We start from the raw sequence: 19,572 nt of genomic DNA, 5'->3' as shown, positions 1-19,572 counted from the left end.
AGTAATGTGTAGTTTGTCGTTTTATCTTTTTAAACATATTTTTGTATTTCTTGGTTCACTTTAGCACTTTTATTGGAGATTGTATGATTCTGACCGTAGATTCATGGAAGCTTTTTGGTGATGGTTTCAGGGTAAGTTTATGCTGGCTGGCAATAAAAGACATAGCTGTGATAGTAGTCATCATCTTAGAAGCCAAAATATTTTGGTAATGTATAGTTTGTAATTTTTTCATGATGTGTAACTTGGATTTGTCATAATAATAGTTTTAAACTTTCTGGCTCATTTTAGCCTTTTTGTGGAAGAGTTTCTTTGTGTTATTCTTACTTTACTTTTCACAGATGATTTCATGGTGAGTTTATTCTGGTTAACTTTTAAATTGGTGACACTGTACAGTGATGCTAAGCATTGTCATGGTAAATTCACCATGAATGATTGTTAAAATGTTAGGTAAGAATTAGTCAGAAAAATAAAATTACAAATTTCTTATGGTGATCCTGGAATACAAATATTAAAGTAATTATTAATGCAAGTTACATTTTAATGATTAATTTACAGACTATATATTTGGCTTCTAAAATGGTAAAGACCCTTGTAACTGTGCCAAGCATTACTAGAGAAAATTTGCCAAGCAAAAAGTTAGGTAAGAATAACAAGGTCAGAAAGATAAGATTTCTCTTTAAGTTAAAGTGAATTAGATTACTACTATTGTGATTTTGAAGTAATATTTAAAGGTAAAATCATGGACTATTCTCTACTTAAGTTAGCACCTGGAATGATGACCACCACCATTGTAATACCAGGCTCCTAATGGCAACTTGTAGTACTTTATACTCACCATGTAGCATCTGTAGCATTTAAATTACTTCTCATGCTAAAAGAATAGCTTGTATTAGTGGATTTTACTCTCTGATAACTTTTTTAGTGGTTTATGTTTTAAATGTATACTTCTTTTTTTCATGTTCTGAAAATTAACAATACTTGATTTCATGGAGGGATTTGGAACATAACCTTTCTTCTGAACAATTTCCCTTTAGACATCCTTTTTCTAGGATTGCATCCCCCAGATATAATGGAAGAGGGATGTATCATGTAAACGGATTTTGTAATTTTCCTCCTCCTCCAGTATTTGAGTAAAAATTCTGCTGAGGCTACCTAGGTCTTTGCATTCATTCATCTTAACAGGCAAATCTGGGATGATATAGTCAATGAAAAAGAAGGAACAGAGAAGGGGGCCAGGTTAGGATATTCCCTCAAAGGCCCAGTTCTCTGTTCTTAACGCTGCCTCGCTAACGCGGGAAATGGCGAAGTTTGAAAAAAATATGAAATAAAAAACCTTCAAAGCTGTAGAGGGAAAACAAATGCCAGTGCATAGTAGAAAGTCTAATTTTAAAACAAAGCCAAGTTGGGGAATGGTGAAACAAAAAAGTGCCTAGTATCAGTTAAAGTAGCTCAAAGGAAACTTAGAAAGACCAATAACCAGCATGATAGAGGAAGTTATCCAAATTTGCATAGTGAAAGTCAGAGTTATATATGACCAAGGAAATGTTAATATGAAGTGTTTATTGCTTAGAATAGTAAAAGAAACCCTAAGGAGTTGTACAATTATTTTAGAAGCAAGAGAGTCCATTAATTATCGAAAATGGTGACTTGGTTCAAAACAACGAAGCCACAAGAAAAATTTTAAATGACTGTTTTACATCTGTATTTACAATTAAAGACACAATCAGTGTCCTGAATGTAGTTTCATTGATAAGGGAGAACATTCTTAAACAAATTGACATGAAAGCTGAAGACATACTATCTGCAATAAATGATATGAAAGATATCAGCAATAAACAACAATCAAGATATCAAAATTCCAAGATGATACAAAGCTGGGAAATGAATCAACAAATGAACTTAAATATCTACAGCTTCAAACTGAATTAGACAGACGTCGTAGGTGGTAAATAGATTTTAATATTGATAAGTACAAAGTTTTACATATCAGTAGCAAAAATGGAAAGGCAAGCTCGAGTATGAATTCTGTTGAACTTCTAAAGTTAAATGAGGGAAAAAACTTAGGATGAATTATCCTTGGTGGCCTAAAACCGAGTAAGCAATGCACAGAAGCAGTGAAAAGAGCAAACAAAATTCTTTCATTCATAGGTAGGGCCTTTGAAGAACTGAAGTCTAAGGAAATCTATCTTACTCCTTATGATTCATTGGTTTCTCCCCATCTTGAATATTATCAATTTAGATCACTCTACCTTACACAAGACAGACAGAATGGAGAATGCACTGTTAAGCTACCAAGACGATTCCCAGGCTGACAAGCAAAACCTACGAGAGCTTATTAGATTATCTGAAACTATTTAGCTTAGGAATGAGAATCTTAGAGATGATCTAATAAAGTATTCAGAATTATTAAAGGCTTTGATAACCTTGATCCAACAAGTAACTTACTTAAGACCTATCTAACAAGTTACTTAAGACTTGATTTGTCTGATTTCACAAATGTTTTACCTCGGTGGAGGTGAAGTATTATTTCATTAGCAGGGTTGTTAACATATTGAACGATTTGCCAATCACAGTGGTTGAAAGCAGAACTATAGATAAGTTTAAGAATAGACTTGATAAACATTTTGCTTCAAGTCCATGACTTACATTATTTGTGCCTCCTTGATCACATTGGCAATTTGCGGGTTAATCTCTTTGAATTACCTGTACCTTTGAACATTTACCACACTAATCTGTGAGTTTCTGGTATCTTCCACCACCACAAACAGCCTTGAAAGGATCCAACATTATGTTGCTGTTAAATTTAAATTCCTATGTTAATATTTCTTTGAATATAAGAAAGTATGTGAAATATAGTTAAGCTTTTTGCCAGAATTGCAGGCAGACTTTCTCAACTTACCACTGATTCATTTTTTCTTTTATCAAGAATTTGCTCAAAAAATTCCTCCCCCAAATCTTTAGTTGCTTAATCTGTCCACTGTATAAAAATAGATACATTATGTAATGTGGTTGTTATATTCTGAAGTACTTGTTTAATTTTTGATATTGGCAGGTAATATTACTGAGAAGCCTGTTTGATGATAAGTCACGACTGCATGGAATGTGGAAAAAGGGAGCTGCATCTACATTTTCATAGGGGTTGTGACATAAAGGTCCAATTCTACTTATAATACCCTCTTATCACTAAAGCCTGTGATAGGTGTTCATGTTCGTAAGGTATTTTGCCAAAAAGATATTAAGCTTATCACCTGATAATGGCAGGGTTTTGCTCATAGATAGCTAGAGGAGTTTTTAAGAATTTTGTTGAGTCAGTACTGTAAAAGTAATGTTAAATATCCAGTAAGTTATAATAAATGAATTGTTAACAGCATAACTTGCACACAAAAAAATAAGGTTTTGTTTGAAGGTGAGGTTATGTTTATTATCTGATTTAGTGTTACTGAGGGGAAGTTTTACTATGAATTACCAGTCTAATAATTTGTAAGTTTTTATATATATGCAGATGAGCATTTTATGCACTTGTTTTATTGTATTATGTTTTCATCTTTTGCACAAGTGATGAATACAGCAATAATATACATCATAGGGAAACTTGTATATATTCTTTTAGTGTGTTGGGGAGATAATGTGCTGTGTTAGAGCTAAGGCCATGCACATAGCATGCCTTCTCTGTCATCATTTCATGGAAAATCTTGATTGAAAGACTTATGAAAGACTTTTATCTTTATTCATGTTTGGTTAAGCATTATGCAGAGTATGCAGTGTGTATTTTAGACCAGTATTTTACAAAATATTTTGGGTTATACATAAAAATTTGCAGTAAAGGTTTTGCTGTTACTGCAATAATTGAGTGCCATATATGATGAAGCTTTTTAGAATGGACTATAAAAGGGGTGAAGAGAAACTGTTTGTAAGAGGAAATGTTTTTGTTCTGATTATGCAGTCCACACAAAAGTGGTAGTACAGGGGGTCCCTGACTGATGAACATCTGACATATGGACACCCATACTTCAAAAGAAATCAAAAAACAATATGTAATTTATAGTCCAACATACAGTCAAGTACTTCTGAACCACAGAACTACTTAAATATGCATCATTTTTCATTGTGTTGCTTAATTTGATGTCATATAAATTATATTAACTTCAGAATACAATATGTAATGCATTATTACAATGAAGTACAGGTATTTTTTCTCATTTATGCATTTCTTTATACTTTCTGACTCACGAACATGGTCATGACATAACCGGTTCATAAGTTGAGAACCCACTGAACTTCCAAATGAGCTTCAAAAAATATTTAATTCTTAATCCAGCATACAGTTAGTTACTCATACTTATGAAGTGTATCTTATTAAGTGTTGCTTAACATGATGTTCTGGTAACTAAATTCACTTTAGAATACAATATCTTATTTATTATTACACTGAGATATAGAATGCATTACCTAATACATTAATTTAGCAAAATATTGGTATTTACTCTAATTTTATGCATGCTTTTATATTTTCCAACTTACAAACAGGGTCAGGAATGTTACCTGTTCGTTAGTCAGGTACCCCACTTTATTCAGTTGAGTGGCTGTTAAAAATGATACCTATTGCCTTTTGAGTACCAAATGGAAGATTTTGTTTGATCTGAAAACTTTACTAGCCTTATTTTTTTTTTTAAGAAACATGAAGTTGTTGTATGTTAAGCTTAACCAGGCTTACTGACGTCACTTGTTTCATAGGTTGTATGCATTTATGAGTTATTGTTGATTAATAATTAATATTAAAAGACTGTCATACAACTTCTTATTTATGATACTTCTCTATTTTCTAAGAATCCATATCAATTTAATGGTGTTGAAAAATCCTGTGTTACCAGCAATCAAGGGATAATTTTACTCCATGAGCCATTTCATCAGTTTATGTTTCTAAGCTGTAGAATAAGGTCTCCACAAAGCCATCTGCTACATTAAAACGACAGTCCAATGCATTTTGTATGAAAAACTTTGATAGATCTTTGACTTCCAGTTCTAAGTTTTAACATATCTAGGTGAATTACTAGTGCGCTTTTTATTTGTAATGCATTATGATAAGACTGTGATACATTAATTTAACCAGTGTTGCAATATTTTACAGTATCAGTGAAGTTCTTAGATGGAAACTTATGCTTTACCAAGAGATTTTCTTCGAGTGGCTATTTAAAGGATTTGTGTTCAAAGTCCTTTTGAAAGAGTAAAGAGACCAAATCTTCCTTTGATGCATTCTTGGCAAGAATAGGTAACAGTTTATAAGATTTTTTCTACTGAAAGTCATGTAATGTTGTTTTGATGATTTTAGGAATGTTCTGTAATCTTTTGTTCTGATTTATATCAGAGTATGATGAAAAAGTTTAAGTATTATTATAATAAATGATTGTAATGCATTAGTTAGTCTTACTCAAGTTATTGCTAGTTTCTGCAAAATGTACAAAAGTTTAAGTCAGTAATCATTACATTTGTTTAGGTAATGTATTTTAGTCAACAGGTTTAGTTTTGTAATAATGTAATTTAGATCATCCCATTATAAATGGCTCTTCATGTTTTAAGCAACAATTTTTTATGGAAATCTTATTGCATTATTGGTGACAGTTATCAGATGTATGGACTTGATAGTACTTTGGTAACTTGTAGGATATAGCCTGAGTCAAACAAGAAATAAAAATTTTGGTTTTCAACCATCTAAAGCTTCCTTACCTCACCATCCACATTCACAGGATGGCATCTTTTAAGGCAGGGTTTTCAACCTTTTATATATGAGGTACATCTTGAGGGTCACGAAAATGTCCCATATAGCCCTTAGGGATAAATAATCACTTTTGATGGGTCCAAGGGAGAGAGTAAAAACATGATTTTTGTTCATTTTTATGCCTCTTTGTTTAAAAACCCCTAAACTATGGCATACATCTAGAATGAAGGTTATCTTATGAACAGTTTTTCCTGACAGAATACCTCTATGTCATATGTTATTGAAAGTAGTCTTTTTTCCTCTAAAATGGTGTGGGAGGGTACTGAGTTGATGAGAGAGGGCCCTAGGTGTTATGGATGCTCCTTGTTTATGGAAGTATAGTGAACCCTCAATTTAAAGACCCCAATTTAACGTATTTTGGATTTAACAGACTGGGCAAATAATACCTTGATTAATGATAGTAAAAAAATACCTCAAACTCCGTACCATGTGCATTTCATATCACCCTTGTTTTTGGTAGCATGGGGTATGCTCAGTTTGTTTCGGTCTCAGTCTGCCTCAAGCTATTGTGCAGTCAGGTTGTATACAGAGAACTGTGACTGTTTATTATAAAATTTTGCAGTCCTTACAATTCAAAATGGCATCAAGTGATAGAAGAGTTGAAAGAAAGCATGTGAGCTGTACATTGACTTATTGTATATTTTATTAAAAAATGGCCTATAGGTTACATTTGATTTAACAGACTTTCAGCAATAACAGACATGCCCTCCCCCTATTAGTCCATCAAATCAAGGGTTTACTGTATATGCTGATTATGGGTTTTCCGTTGGTATGATTTCATTCTACATACACCTAAACACTTCACACTTTATGTTTTATTCCATCTGCAATTTTACACAATCCATATGTATCATTTACTTATTTATTACATAATAAACATTTTTTTCATACAATGTTTGGCATTTTCCACCTTAGAAAGGTAGTGCCAGGGACAAACAAACAAATGGCCTCATTCACTCATATCCATTCCCTAGTTTTCATGTATAATGCACAGAAACCAGAGCCCCCATCCACAACCAGGTTCCACAAACATTTCTGTAGTTTCCTTCAACCACTTCATGTGGCTCAATTCAGTTCCATGGCTCCATTTGCTGCCATATCCACTCCCAGGTATCAAAGTTCTTTCCATTCAAACTCACAGTCAAATAAACCTAACCCTCTTCACTGCTAAACCTAATAATCTTGCCTTTATTCAAATTTATTCTCAACTTTCTCCTTTAATACACACTTCCAAACTCAGATACCAGCATCTGCAATTTCTCACTTGAATGACCCACCATTGCCATGTTGTAAGAGTAAGCAACAACTGATCATCATCCAGACCTCCTGCTCCCCTTAACAGACTGCATACCTGCTCCTTTCTCCGTGAACTTTGCATTTTCCTCCCTCACCACCCCACACATAAACAAACTAAACAGTCATAGTGACATTACACACCCCTGATACGAACCCAACCTCTTCTGGGACCTCTTGCCCTCCTCTCTTGTTTCTTCCACATGTCTTACTCTCATTAAAAGCTCTTTTCTGCTTCTTGGACGAGCTCCCAGACCATACATTCACAACAAATTTCCATGGAGCTTCTTTATCAATGCTATTATATGCTTTCTCCAGCTTCATAAATGCCACTATAGGTCCATCCATTTCTCTTGAGTATTTCCTGGACACATTCTTCCAAGGAGACCCTAATCCTGACAAACTTTACCACTCCTGAAGCCACATTGCTCCTACCCAGTCTGAAGCTCAGTGCATGCCACCACCTTCTTTTTTGTCACAGGCACTGGGGATGTTCATAGGGTCCAAAAAAATCTAGAATTCAGCAGTATTAACCCTGAATGGATTTTTGAGAGCTTTAGCTCATGGTGTTACATGAAAAAGTAGGACTAAAATTTTGTTTGTGGAATAAAAATATCTCTATTAGAACTGTCAACTTCATTATAGTATCACTAAGATTCTGTCATTAACAAGTGTCTCAAAAAACCAAACGTTTTGTCTCCTACTTTTGCTTTCCACTGCTCCAGTTTTATTACAATTGCTTCTGCTGTGATAACACAGTTGGTAAGTGGCATCTCGTTCCTGGAAGGACTTGGTAGTAATGATGAACTAGGAAAACATACCCACAGTGTAGATGAGGTAAGTGACCCAATTGTTGTCTCCCATTTTGGGGATGAAATGTGAACTATTTAGGACTCATTTTTATTATAACTAATGAACTCTTTTATCTCTTATGCAGTCAAAGACTTTCTTGACTACATTTCCAAGGGATAGCCAATGAACGTTTGTGTGAAAGAAGAGCGTTTTTTGAGTTGTTTCGTGAGATGTCAAAATCATTTCACTGGAACCAAGACAGGCAAGTATTGAAGGCCCCCGATTTAATGTTGTACCTTTTTGAATTTCAGAGGCATTTTCTTAGAAGCTAAGGCCAGTCTATGGATTATGATTGTTGTGTAGCCACTTTCACTGTTTGTTTACTGCTTCAACCCATAGGTGGAATCCTGAGAGACAGCCAGGTATAGCTGGAGCTTCTGTATTTGTATTTCCACTCAGGTATTTCCAGAGGATTCCCCCAGTCTCATGGGAGTTTAAACATCTTGAAATATACCTTCTCCTGTGATGGTGGTTTCATAAGAAAACAGGTACTCTTTCCTTGAAGTGACCATCATTAATGAACTGTGTAAAATGAAGAAAAAAAGCACATCTGGCTATGTCCATGGACTCACTTGATAAGCTCTTGTTATATGACAATGGAATTATTGTTTCCCCTTCCACTGATTTCTAAATATGACTTGTACTATTATGTCTTGTGCTAAGAAAAATTGGAATCTTTAGCAATTAGTAACTTCTTAAGTAATTATCAGTATAATTCCAGACTGCTGCAAACAAAGGTGCTTCATGCTGATTTCGCTCTGAAGTAATATTTGTTCTTTTTTCATTTCAGGATGATATCTATGCAAGTGTTGCTGTAACACTGGTTTCATAGGTTCTGCAGAAAAAACTTTAACACTGATAACTCACTTCAGCATCCCATTTCTACTCTTCACAATAAATGTGAACCCCTACTAAATGTAATCTACAGTAATGCTGGTTTTTGTTGACCTTAGCTTTTATGGCACATGGGATTATGGAAAAGTATTTGATTATATTTTTGCTTGAAAATTAGAGCCAAGTTTCATGGTACATTGCAGAATTGCAATTCTTTCCAAATAACAGTCTTTCATCCCATCAATGTCTAAATATTTTTCCCCTCAATCATGGTTTGAGTACTTCTGGTGTAATACTTTTTGCATCAGGGATAGTGCATAATGGCTTATGAACCTAATCCCTTCCCCTGAAACCTACTCTGCTTTCATTTCTGCTTGAAATCAATGCAAAGCTGTTCTCCACAAAGTCGAGGACACTCTCTTAAAAAGAAAGTGTGCTATGTCCAGGTCCATAAATGCCGCATATTGTTCACTTTCTTTTTACAAGTATTTCTCATTGCAAACATTTGGTCCTCTACCTCTCCTCCATTGCTCCTTCCCAGTCATGTGTTTTGTACATGGCAGATATTAACTATAAATCTTTTTCCATTTCACAGTTCATTCACAAACAATAGGAATCTTTCACCATGCTGCATGGTCATACAACATTATCTTGACTTTTAAATGCATGGGTGAGAGCTAAATAACCTACAGTGTCTGCAGGAACACTGTCTGCTCCCATATGTTTTCAAAGACAATACACGGCTAAGGCTTATTGTGGGTACAAGCACATAATGCTTTCAGGATGAATTCATCATATATCTAGTTGCTGAGACTAATGTTTCAATGTTTCTAAAGGTGTGAGTATCTGCAACCTGCCTTGGTGTGCCTCATGCCATCTTGAGGGAAGGATGTTCTTTCTTTACTCTTCAGAGGGCTGCCACTTCATTTTGGGAATTTTGCACCTAGGCACTGTATTCCTTTTACCTGTCCTTCAAGATGGTCAGCTCTTATCTTTCTAAGATGAAGACAGCCCAAATTCTACACTGGAAGCAAGAAAATGTGGTATATTTAAGATTTATAGGCGACCTGGGTGCTCAGAAAGCTTGATCAGGCGGCTGCCTCCTGCAACATCTCATTAGTGCCTACCTACCTCATTCAGATCAAAAAACTATGGACCCAAAACCTGGACTTGGAATACATCAGGAACCTTGCCAATTTCATGCCCAGATATCAGCATATGGTAATAAAGACCAAAGGAAAGATGACAAAATACTAATATGCAAGTGTGACATCACCTCTGAAAAATATATATATGGGGAAGTGGACAAGGTTTCCTGTGGACACTTTAAATATATGAGTATGTAAAAGCTACACAATTTTAATAATGCAAAATAATAACATTCTATACTAAGAACTAGAGTACAATAATCGTTAACCCGTAAACTGCAGCATACATCTGAAATAGAGGGAACCCAGTGTGGGGTGATCAAAATTTCTTTTACTGGATATCTTGATTTTTTATATTATTGATATACTTTGTTGCTGTCTCCCGCATTAGCGAGGTAGCACATGGAAACAGATGAAAGAATGAACCAACCCACCCACATACACTTGTATATACATACACGCCCACACAGGCACATATACATACTTATACATTTCAACGTATACATTTATTTTGCTTTGTTGCTGTCTCCCGCATTAGCGAGGTAGTGCAAGGAAACAGACAAAAGAATGGCCCAACCCACCCACATACATACACGTCCACACACGCAAATATACATACCTATACATCTCAATGTATACATATATATACACACACAGACATATACATATATACACATGTACATAATTCATACTGTCTGCCTTTATTCATTCCCATCGCCACCTCGCCACACATGAAATAACAACCCCCTCCCCCCTCATGTGCACGAGGTAGCGCTAGGAAAAGACAACAAAGACCCCATTCGTTCACACTCAGTTTCTCGCTGTCATGTAATAATGCACTGAAACCACAGCTCCCTTTCCACATCCAGGCCCCACAGAACTTTCCATGGTTTACCCCAGACACTTAACATGCCCTGGTTCAATGCATTGACAGCACGTTGACTCCGGTATACCACACTGTTCCAATTCACTCTATTCCTTGCACGCATTTCACCCTCCTGCATGTTCAAGCCCTGATCACTCAAAATATTTTTCACTCCATCTTTCCACCTCCAATTTGGTCTCCCACTTCTCCTCGTTCCCTCCACTTCTGACACATATATCCTCTTTGTCAATCTTTTCTCCCTCATTCTCTCCATGTGACCAAACCATTTCAAAACACCCTCTTCTGCTCTCTCAACCAGACTTTTTATTACCACACATCTCTCTTACCCTATTATTACTTACTCGATCAAACCACCTCACACCACATATTGTCCTCAAACATCTCATTTCCAGCACATCTACCCTCCTGCAACACAACTCTATCCATAGCCCACGCCTCGCAACCATACAACATTGTTGGAACCACTATTCCTTCAAACATACCCATCTATGCTTTCCGAGATAATGTTCTCGACTTCCACACATTCTTCAACGCTCCTAGAATTTTTGCCCCCTCCCCCACCTTATGGTTCACTTCCACTTCCATGGTTCCATCCACTGCCAAATCCACTCCCAGATATCTAAAACACTTCACTTCCTCCAGTTTTTCTCCACTCAGACTTGCCTCCCAATTGACTTGACCCTCAACCTTGAGCTACTGTACCTAATAACCTTGCTCTTATTCACATTTACTCTCAACTTTCTTCTTTCACACACTTTACCAAACTCAGTCACCAGCTTCTGCAGTTTCTCACATGAATCAGCCACCAGCGCTGTATCATCAGCGAACAACAACTGACTCACTTCCCAAGCTCTCTCACCCACAACAGACAGCATACTTGCACCTCTTTCCAAAACTCTTGCATTCACCTCCCTAACAACCCCATCCATAAACAAATTAAACAACCATCGAGGCATCACACACCCCTGCCGCAAACCTACATTCACTGAGAACCAATCACTTTCCTCTCTTCCTACACGTATACATGCCTTACATCCTCGATAAAAACTTTTCACTGCTTCTGACAACTTGCCTCCCACACCATATATTCTTAATGCCTTCCACAGAGCCTCTCTATCAACTCTATCATATGCCTTCTCGAGATCCATAAATGCTACATACAAATCCATTTGCTTTTCTAAGTATTTCTCACATACATCCTTCAAAGCAAACACCTGATCCACACATCCTCTACCACTTCTGAAACCACACTGCTCTTCCCCAATCTGATGCTCAGTACATGCCTTCACCCTCTCAATCAATACCCTCCCATATAATTTCCCAGGAATACTCAACAAACTTATACCTCTGTAATTTGAGCACTCACCTTTGTCCCCTTTGCCTTTGTACAATGGCACTATGCAAGCATTCTGCCAATCCTCAGGCACCTCACCATGAATCATACATAAATTGAATAACCTTACCAACCAGTCAACAATACAGTCACCCCCTTTTTTAATAAGTTCCACTGCGATACCATCCAAACCCGCTGCCTTGCCGGCTTTCATCTTCCGCAAAGCTTTTACTACCTCTTCTCTATTTACCAAATCATTTTCCCTAACCCTCTCACTTTGCACACCACCTCAACCAAAACACCCTATATCTGCCACTCTTATCATCAAACACATTCAACAAACCTTCAAAATACTCACTCCATCTCCTTCTCACATCACCACTACTTGTTATCACCTCCCCATTAGCCCCCTTCACTGATGTTCCCATTTGTTCCCTTGTCTCATGCACTTTATTTACCTCCTTCCAAAACATCTTTTTATTCTTCCTAAAATTTAATGATACTCTCTCACCCCAACTCTCATTTGCCCTCTTTCACTTCATGCACCTTCTCTTGACCTCCTGCCTCTTTCTTTTATACATCTCCCACTCATTTGCATTATTTCCCTGCAAAAATCATGCAAATGCCTCTCTCTTCTCTTTCACTAATACTCTTACTTCTTCATCCCACCACTCACTACCCTTTCTAATCAAACCACCTCCCACGCTTCTCATGCCACAAGCATCTTTAGCGCAAGCCATCACTGCTTCCCTAAATACATCCCGTTCCTCCCCCACTCCCCTTACCTCCTTTGTTCTCACCTTTTTCCATTCTTTACTCAGTCTTTCCTGGTACTTCCTCACACAAGTCTCCTTCCCAAGCTCACTTACTCTCACCACTCTCTCCACCCCAACATTCTCTCTTCTTTTCTGAAAACCTCTACAAATCTTCACCTTCGCCTCCACAAGATAATGATCAGACATCCCTCCAGTTGCACCTCTCAGCACATTAACATCCAAAAGTCTCTCTCGCGTGCCTATCAATTAACACGTAATCCAATAACGATCTCTTCCCATCTCTCCTACTTACATACGTATACTTATATATATCTCTCTTTTTAAACCAGGTATTCCCAATCACCAGTCCTTTTTCGGCACATAAATCTACAAGCTCTTCACCATTTCCATTTACAACACAGAACACCCCATGTATACCAATTATTCCCTCAACTGCCACATTACTCACCTTTGCATTCAAATCACCCATCACTATAACCCAGCCTCGTGCATCAAAACCACTAACATACTCATTCAGCTGCTCCCAAAACACTTGCCTCATGATCTTTCTTCTCATGCCCAGGTGTATATGCACCAATAGTCACCCATCTCTCTCCATCAACTTTCCGTTTTACCCATATCAATCTAGAGTTTACTTTCTTACACTCTATCACATACTCCCACCACTCCTGTTGCAGGAGTAGTGCTACTCCTTCCCCTGCTCTTGTCCTATCACTAACCCCTGACTTTACTCCCAAGACATTCCCAAACCACTCTTCCCCTTTACCCTTGAGCTTCGTTTCACTCAGAGCCAAAACATCCAGGTTCCTTTCCTCAAACATACTACCTATCTCTCCTTTTTTCTCATCTTGGTTACATCCACACACATTTAGATACCCCAATCTGAGCCTTCGAGGAGGATGAGCACTCCCCGCGTGACTCCTTCTGTTTCCCCTTTTAGAAAGTTAAAGTACAAGGAGTGGAGGGTTTCTAGCCCCCCCGCTCCTGTCCCCTTTAGTTGCCTTCTACGACACGTGAGGAATGCGTGGGAAGTATTCTTTCTCCCCTATCCCCAGGGAAAAACGTATACATGCATAGACATATACATATATACACTTGTACATATTCATACTTGCTGCCTTCATCCATTCCCATCGCCACCCTGCCACACATGAAATGGCACCCCCCCTCCCTCTGCATGTGCACGAGGTAGTGCTAGGAAAGGACAACAAAGGCCACATTCATTCACACTCAGTCTCTAGCTGCCATGTGTAATGCACTGGAACTACAGCTCCCTTTCCACATCCAGGCCCCACAAGACTTTCTGTGCTTTACCCCAGATGCTTCACATGCCCTAGTTCAATCCACTGACAGCACGTCGACCCTGGTATACCACATCATTCCAATTCACCCTATTCCTTGCATGCCTTTCACTCTCCTGTATGTTTAGGCCCTGATTGCTCAAAATCTTTTTCACTCCATCCTTCCACTTTGGTCTCCCACTTCTTGTTCCCTCCACCTCTGACAAATATATCCTCTGTCAATCTTTCCTCACTCATTCTCACCATGTGACCAAACCATTTCAGTACACCCTCTTCTGCTTTCTCAATCACACTCTTTTTATTGCCACACATCTCTCTAACCCTTTCATTACTTACTCAATCAAACCACCTCACACCACACACTGTCCTCAAACATCTCATTTCCAACACATCCACCCTCTGCACAATCCTATCTACAGCCCATGCCTTGCCACCATTTAACATTGTTGGAACCACTATTCCTTCAAACATACCCTTTTTTGCTCTCCGAGAAATCATTCTCGCCTTCCACACATTCTTCAGTGCTCCCTCTCAATTTGCCCCCTCCCCCATCCTGTGACTCACTTCCACTTCCATGGTTCCATCTGCTGCTAAATCCACTCCTACATATCTAAAACACTTCACTTCCTCCAGTTTTTCTCCATTCAAACTTACCTCCCAATTGACTTGTTCCTCAACCTTACTGAACCTAATAACCTTGCTCTTATTCACATTTACTCTCAGCTTTCTTCGTTCACACACTTTACCTAACTCAGTCACCAACTTCTGCAGTTTCTGACTTGAATCAGCCACAAGTGCTCTATCAGCAGCAAACAACTAACTCACTTCCCAAGCCCTCTCATTCACAACAGATTGCATACTTGCCCCTCTCTCCAAAACTCTTGCATTAACCTCCCTAACAACCTCATCCATAAACAGATTAAACAACCATGGAGACATCACGCACCCCTGCCGCAAACCTACATTCACTGGGAACCAATCACTTTCCTCATTCCTTCCTACTTGTACACATGCCTTACATCCTTGATAAAACTTTTCACTGCTACTAGCAACTTACCTCCCACACCATATACTCTTAATACCTTCCACAAAGCATCTCTATCAACTCTATCATTTGTTGTTCGCTGATGATACAGCGCTAGTGGCTGATTTGGGTGAGAAATTGCAGAACTTGGTGACTGAGTTTGGTAAAGTGTGTGAAAAAAGAAAGCTGAGAGTAAATGTGAATAAGAGCAAGGTTATTAGGTTTAGGGTTGAGGGACAAGTTAATTGGGAGGTAAGTTTGAATGGAGAAAAACTGGAGGAAGTGAAGTGTTTTAATATCTGGAAGTGGATGGAACCAAGGAAGCGGAAGCGAGTCACAGGGTGGGGAAGGGGCAAAGGTTCTAGGAGCATTGAAGAATGTGTGGAAGGCAAGAACGTTATCTCGGAGCAAAAATGGGTATGTTTAAAGGAATAGTGGTACCAACAATGTTATATGTTGTGAGGCTATAGATAGGATAGTGCACAGGAGGGTGGATGTGTTGGAAATGAAATGTTTGAGAAGAATATGCGGTGTGAGGTGGTTTGATCGAGTGAGTAATGAAAGGGTAAGAGAGATGTTTGGAAATAAAAAGAGTGTGGTTGAGAGAGCAGGAGAGGGTGTATTGAAATGGTTTGGTCACATGGAGAGAATGAGTGACGAAAGATTGACAAAGAGGATATATGTATCAGAGATGGAGGCAACGAGGAGAAGTGGGAGACCAAATTGGAGGTGGAAGGATGGAGTGAAAAAGATTTTGAGCGATTGGGGCCCGAACCAACAGGAGGGTGAAAGGCATGCAAGGAATAGAGTGAATTGGCACGATATGGTATACCGGAGTCGACGTGCTGTTAATGGATGGAACCAGGGCATGTGAAGCATCTGGGATAAACCATGGAAAGTTTTATGGGGCCTGGATGTGGAAAGGGAGCTGTGGTTTCGGTGCATTACATGTGACAGCTAGAGACTGAGAGTGAACAAATGTGGCCTTTGTTGTCTTTTCCTAGTGCCATCTCATGCATGCTTGGGGGAGGGAGTGCTGTTTCATGTGTGGCAGGGTGGCGATGGGAATGGATGAAAGCAGCAAATATGAATATGTACATGTGTATGTATGTATATGTATGTATACGTTGAAATGTATAGGTATGTGTATGTGTGTGTTTGGGCGTTTATGTATATGCATGTGTATGTGGGTGGGTTGGGCCATTCTTTCGTCTGTTTCCTTGCGCTACCTCGCTAACGCAGGAGACAGTGACTAAGTATAATAAAAAAAAAATATGTATATATATGTTTCTCTATGTGAGTGGATATGTCTTCGTCTATTCCCTGGAGCTACCTCACTAACATAGGAAATGGCAATCAAGTAAAAATATTTTTTTTTCATGATTATTATTGTACTAATTTCAGACTTGTTTGCCTTTTCCCAAGTTAGCATCATGAACAGACAAAGAAAGGCTGCATTCATCACCTCCATTCTTTAGCTGTCATGAGTATTGCACTAAAACCACAGTCCCTTATCCACAACCATTCCATGTTTCCCCCAGCTGCCCAGTGTGCCCTAGTTCACTCCAATTCATATCCCATGCAGACTTTTCCTCCTACCAGATAATGGCCTTTCTTTCCACACTCAATGCTCCCAAAACCTTTGCCCCCTCACCCACCCAATGGACTAGCTTCTGCTTCCATGGTTCCTTTTGCTGCAAAGTCCATTCCCATGTATCCAAAGCACCTCACTTCCTAATATTTTCCTTCAAATTCACACCCCAATTAATCTCTAACTATGCTTTGCTAAACCTAAAAACTTTGCTTTTATTCATGTTTACTTTCAACTTCCTGATTTCACATACTCTCCCAAAGCCAGGCACCAACTTCTGCAGCTTCTCTCTAAAATTTGCCATAATTTGTCATCAGCAAACAACAACTGACTCACTTCTCAGGTCCCCTATGCACCTACATATTGCATACTCACCCCTCTCCCCAAGGCCTTGCATTTACCTCTCTAACCATTCAATCCATAAACAAGTAAACAAGCCATAGTGACATCATACACCCCTGCCATAGACCCACCGTCACCTAGAACCATTCACTGACATTTCTACCAACTCATTCAAATGCTTTACACTCTTGATAAAAGCTCAGTTTCTATTAGTGTTCCTCTCACACTATATCTCTGTAAGACCTTCCACAAGTCATGTCTTTTAACCCTTTTTTTTTTTTTTTTTTTTTTTTTTTATACTTTGTCGCTGTCTCCCGCGTTTGCGAGGTAGCGCAAGGAAACAGACGAAAGAAATGGCCCAACCCCCCCCCCCCCATACACATGTACATACACACGTCCACACACGCAAATATACATACCTACACAGCTTTCCATGGTTTACCCCAGACGCTTCACATGCCTTGCTTCAATCCACTGACAGCACGTCAACCCCTGTATACCACATGACTCCAATTCACTCTATTTCTTGCCCTCCTTTCACCCTCCTGCATGTTCAGGCCCCGATCACACAAAATCTTTTTCACTCCATCTTTCCACCTCCAATTTGGTCTCCCTCTTCTCCTCGTTCCCTCCACCTCCGACACATATATCCTCTTGGTCAATCTCTCCTCACTCATTCTCTCCATGTGCCCAAACCATTTCAAAACACCCTCTTCTGCTCTCTCAACCACGCTCTTTTTATTTCCACACATCTCTCTTACCCTTACGTTACTTACTCGATCAAACCACCTCACACCACACATTGTCCTCAAACATCTCATTTCCAGCACATCCATCCTCCTGCGCACATCTCTATCCATAGCCCACGCCTCGCAACCATACAGCATTGTTGGAACCACTATTCCCTCAAACATACCCATTTTTGCTTTCCGAGATAATGTTCTTGACTTCCACACATTTTTCAAGGCTCCCAAAATTTTCGCCCCCTCCCCCACCCTATGATCCACTTCCGCTTCCATGGTTCCATCCGCTGACAGATCCACTCCCAGATATCTAAAACACTTCACTTCCTCCAGTTTTTCTCCATTCAAACTCACCTCCCAATTGACTTGACCCTCACCCCTACTGTACCTAATAACCTTGCTCTTATTCACATTTACTCTCAACTTTCTTCTTCCACACACTTTACCAAACTCAGTCACCAGCTTCTGCAGTTTCTCACATGAATCAGCCACCAGCGCTGTATCATCAGCGAACAACAATTGACTCACTTCCCAAGCTCTCTCATCCCCAACAGACTTCATACTTGCCCCTCTTTCCAGGACTCTTGCATTTACCTCCCTTACAACCCCATCCATGTGCTTTATCTAGATCCATTAATGCCACATACATATCCTTGTTTCTCTGAGGATTTCTCATACATTCTTGAAAGCAAACAACTGATACACATATCCTCTACCACTCTTGAAACCATATTGTTCCTCCCATCCAATAATCGATATGCCTTCATTCTTCAATCAACACTCTCCCACACAACAGGTACACCAACAAACTTGTACCCCTGGAATTTGAATACTAACATTTGTCTCCCCTGCCTTTGTGTAATGGCACTGTACATGCATTCTGCCATTCCTTAGCACCTCACCATGATCCATCAATAAATTAAAAATCCCAACCAACAAATCAACATGCAGTCACCCCTCTTTCTTACAACTATTCTGCTGCAATACCATCCACTTCAGTTGCCTTGCCTCATTTCATCTGACCCAAGTTTTTCTCTGCCTATTCTCTTTTTGCCACACCATTTTACATGATTCACTTTGTATACCTCCCTGAACTAAATACCCTACATCTGCCAACCTATCATTAAATATATTCAACAATCCTTCAAAATGTTTATGAACTGTCTCAAGCTAACTTCTAAACTTGTCCCTCTTGCTGTATGCTGCAATGTTGGTTTACTTTCCCTTTCCTATAAGTATTACTTTGTTTTTTGCATCCAAGAGCTGCCTGCTTGTGTGCCCCCAACATTAGCTAGACCATACAATACTCAGCAAGCTGCTGCATCACATGATTACTGTGTGTACATCGGCAACTCAAAGCGAGGTCATTCTCATGACTGCTTCTTTCCCTATACCTCAAAGCTTTGTAAATTTCCACCTCAACAACTATGACCAGACACATTTTAAAAGACGAAGGTTTTGACATCCTCCAAAATTCATAAATACTTTTCCTTGTTTCTCTTTCCATTTCATAATTCTAAATTTAGATTAAGGCCCGTCCTTGATGTGGACTCTTGCCCATGACAAAAAAAAAACTACCTGTTAAAACTTTCCCATTTGCCTGCTTTACTGATGTTCCCATTTGTTCTCTTGTTTTTCTCACACTATGAACCTCCATCCACAATATCTTATTC

General features: G+C 38.7%; 1 protein-coding gene across 1 annotated transcript in view; it reads left to right on the top strand.

Annotated features, from left to right (window-relative positions):
• LOC139749091 (transmembrane emp24 domain-containing protein 1-like) overlaps positions 1–5,705 on the top strand; it is a 36,418-nt gene extending 30,713 nt beyond the window's left edge. Inside the window, exon 5 of the mRNA XM_071662638.1 lies at positions 3,053–5,705. Within this exon, the coding sequence (XP_071518739.1) occupies positions 3,053–3,136 (84 nt within the window). The 3' untranslated portion in view covers positions 3,137–5,705. The remainder of the gene's footprint in view (positions 1–3,052) is intronic.
• Positions 5,706–19,572: the final 13,867 nt, after the last annotated feature.

The sequence above is a fragment of the Panulirus ornatus genome, chromosome 6 (assembly GCF_036320965.1).
Source record: "Panulirus ornatus isolate Po-2019 chromosome 6, ASM3632096v1, whole genome shotgun sequence".
NCBI lineage: Eukaryota > Metazoa > Arthropoda > Malacostraca > Decapoda > Palinuridae > Panulirus > Panulirus ornatus.
Note: the sequence above shows the minus strand (reverse complement) of the source record. Positions and strands in the feature narration are given on the sequence as shown.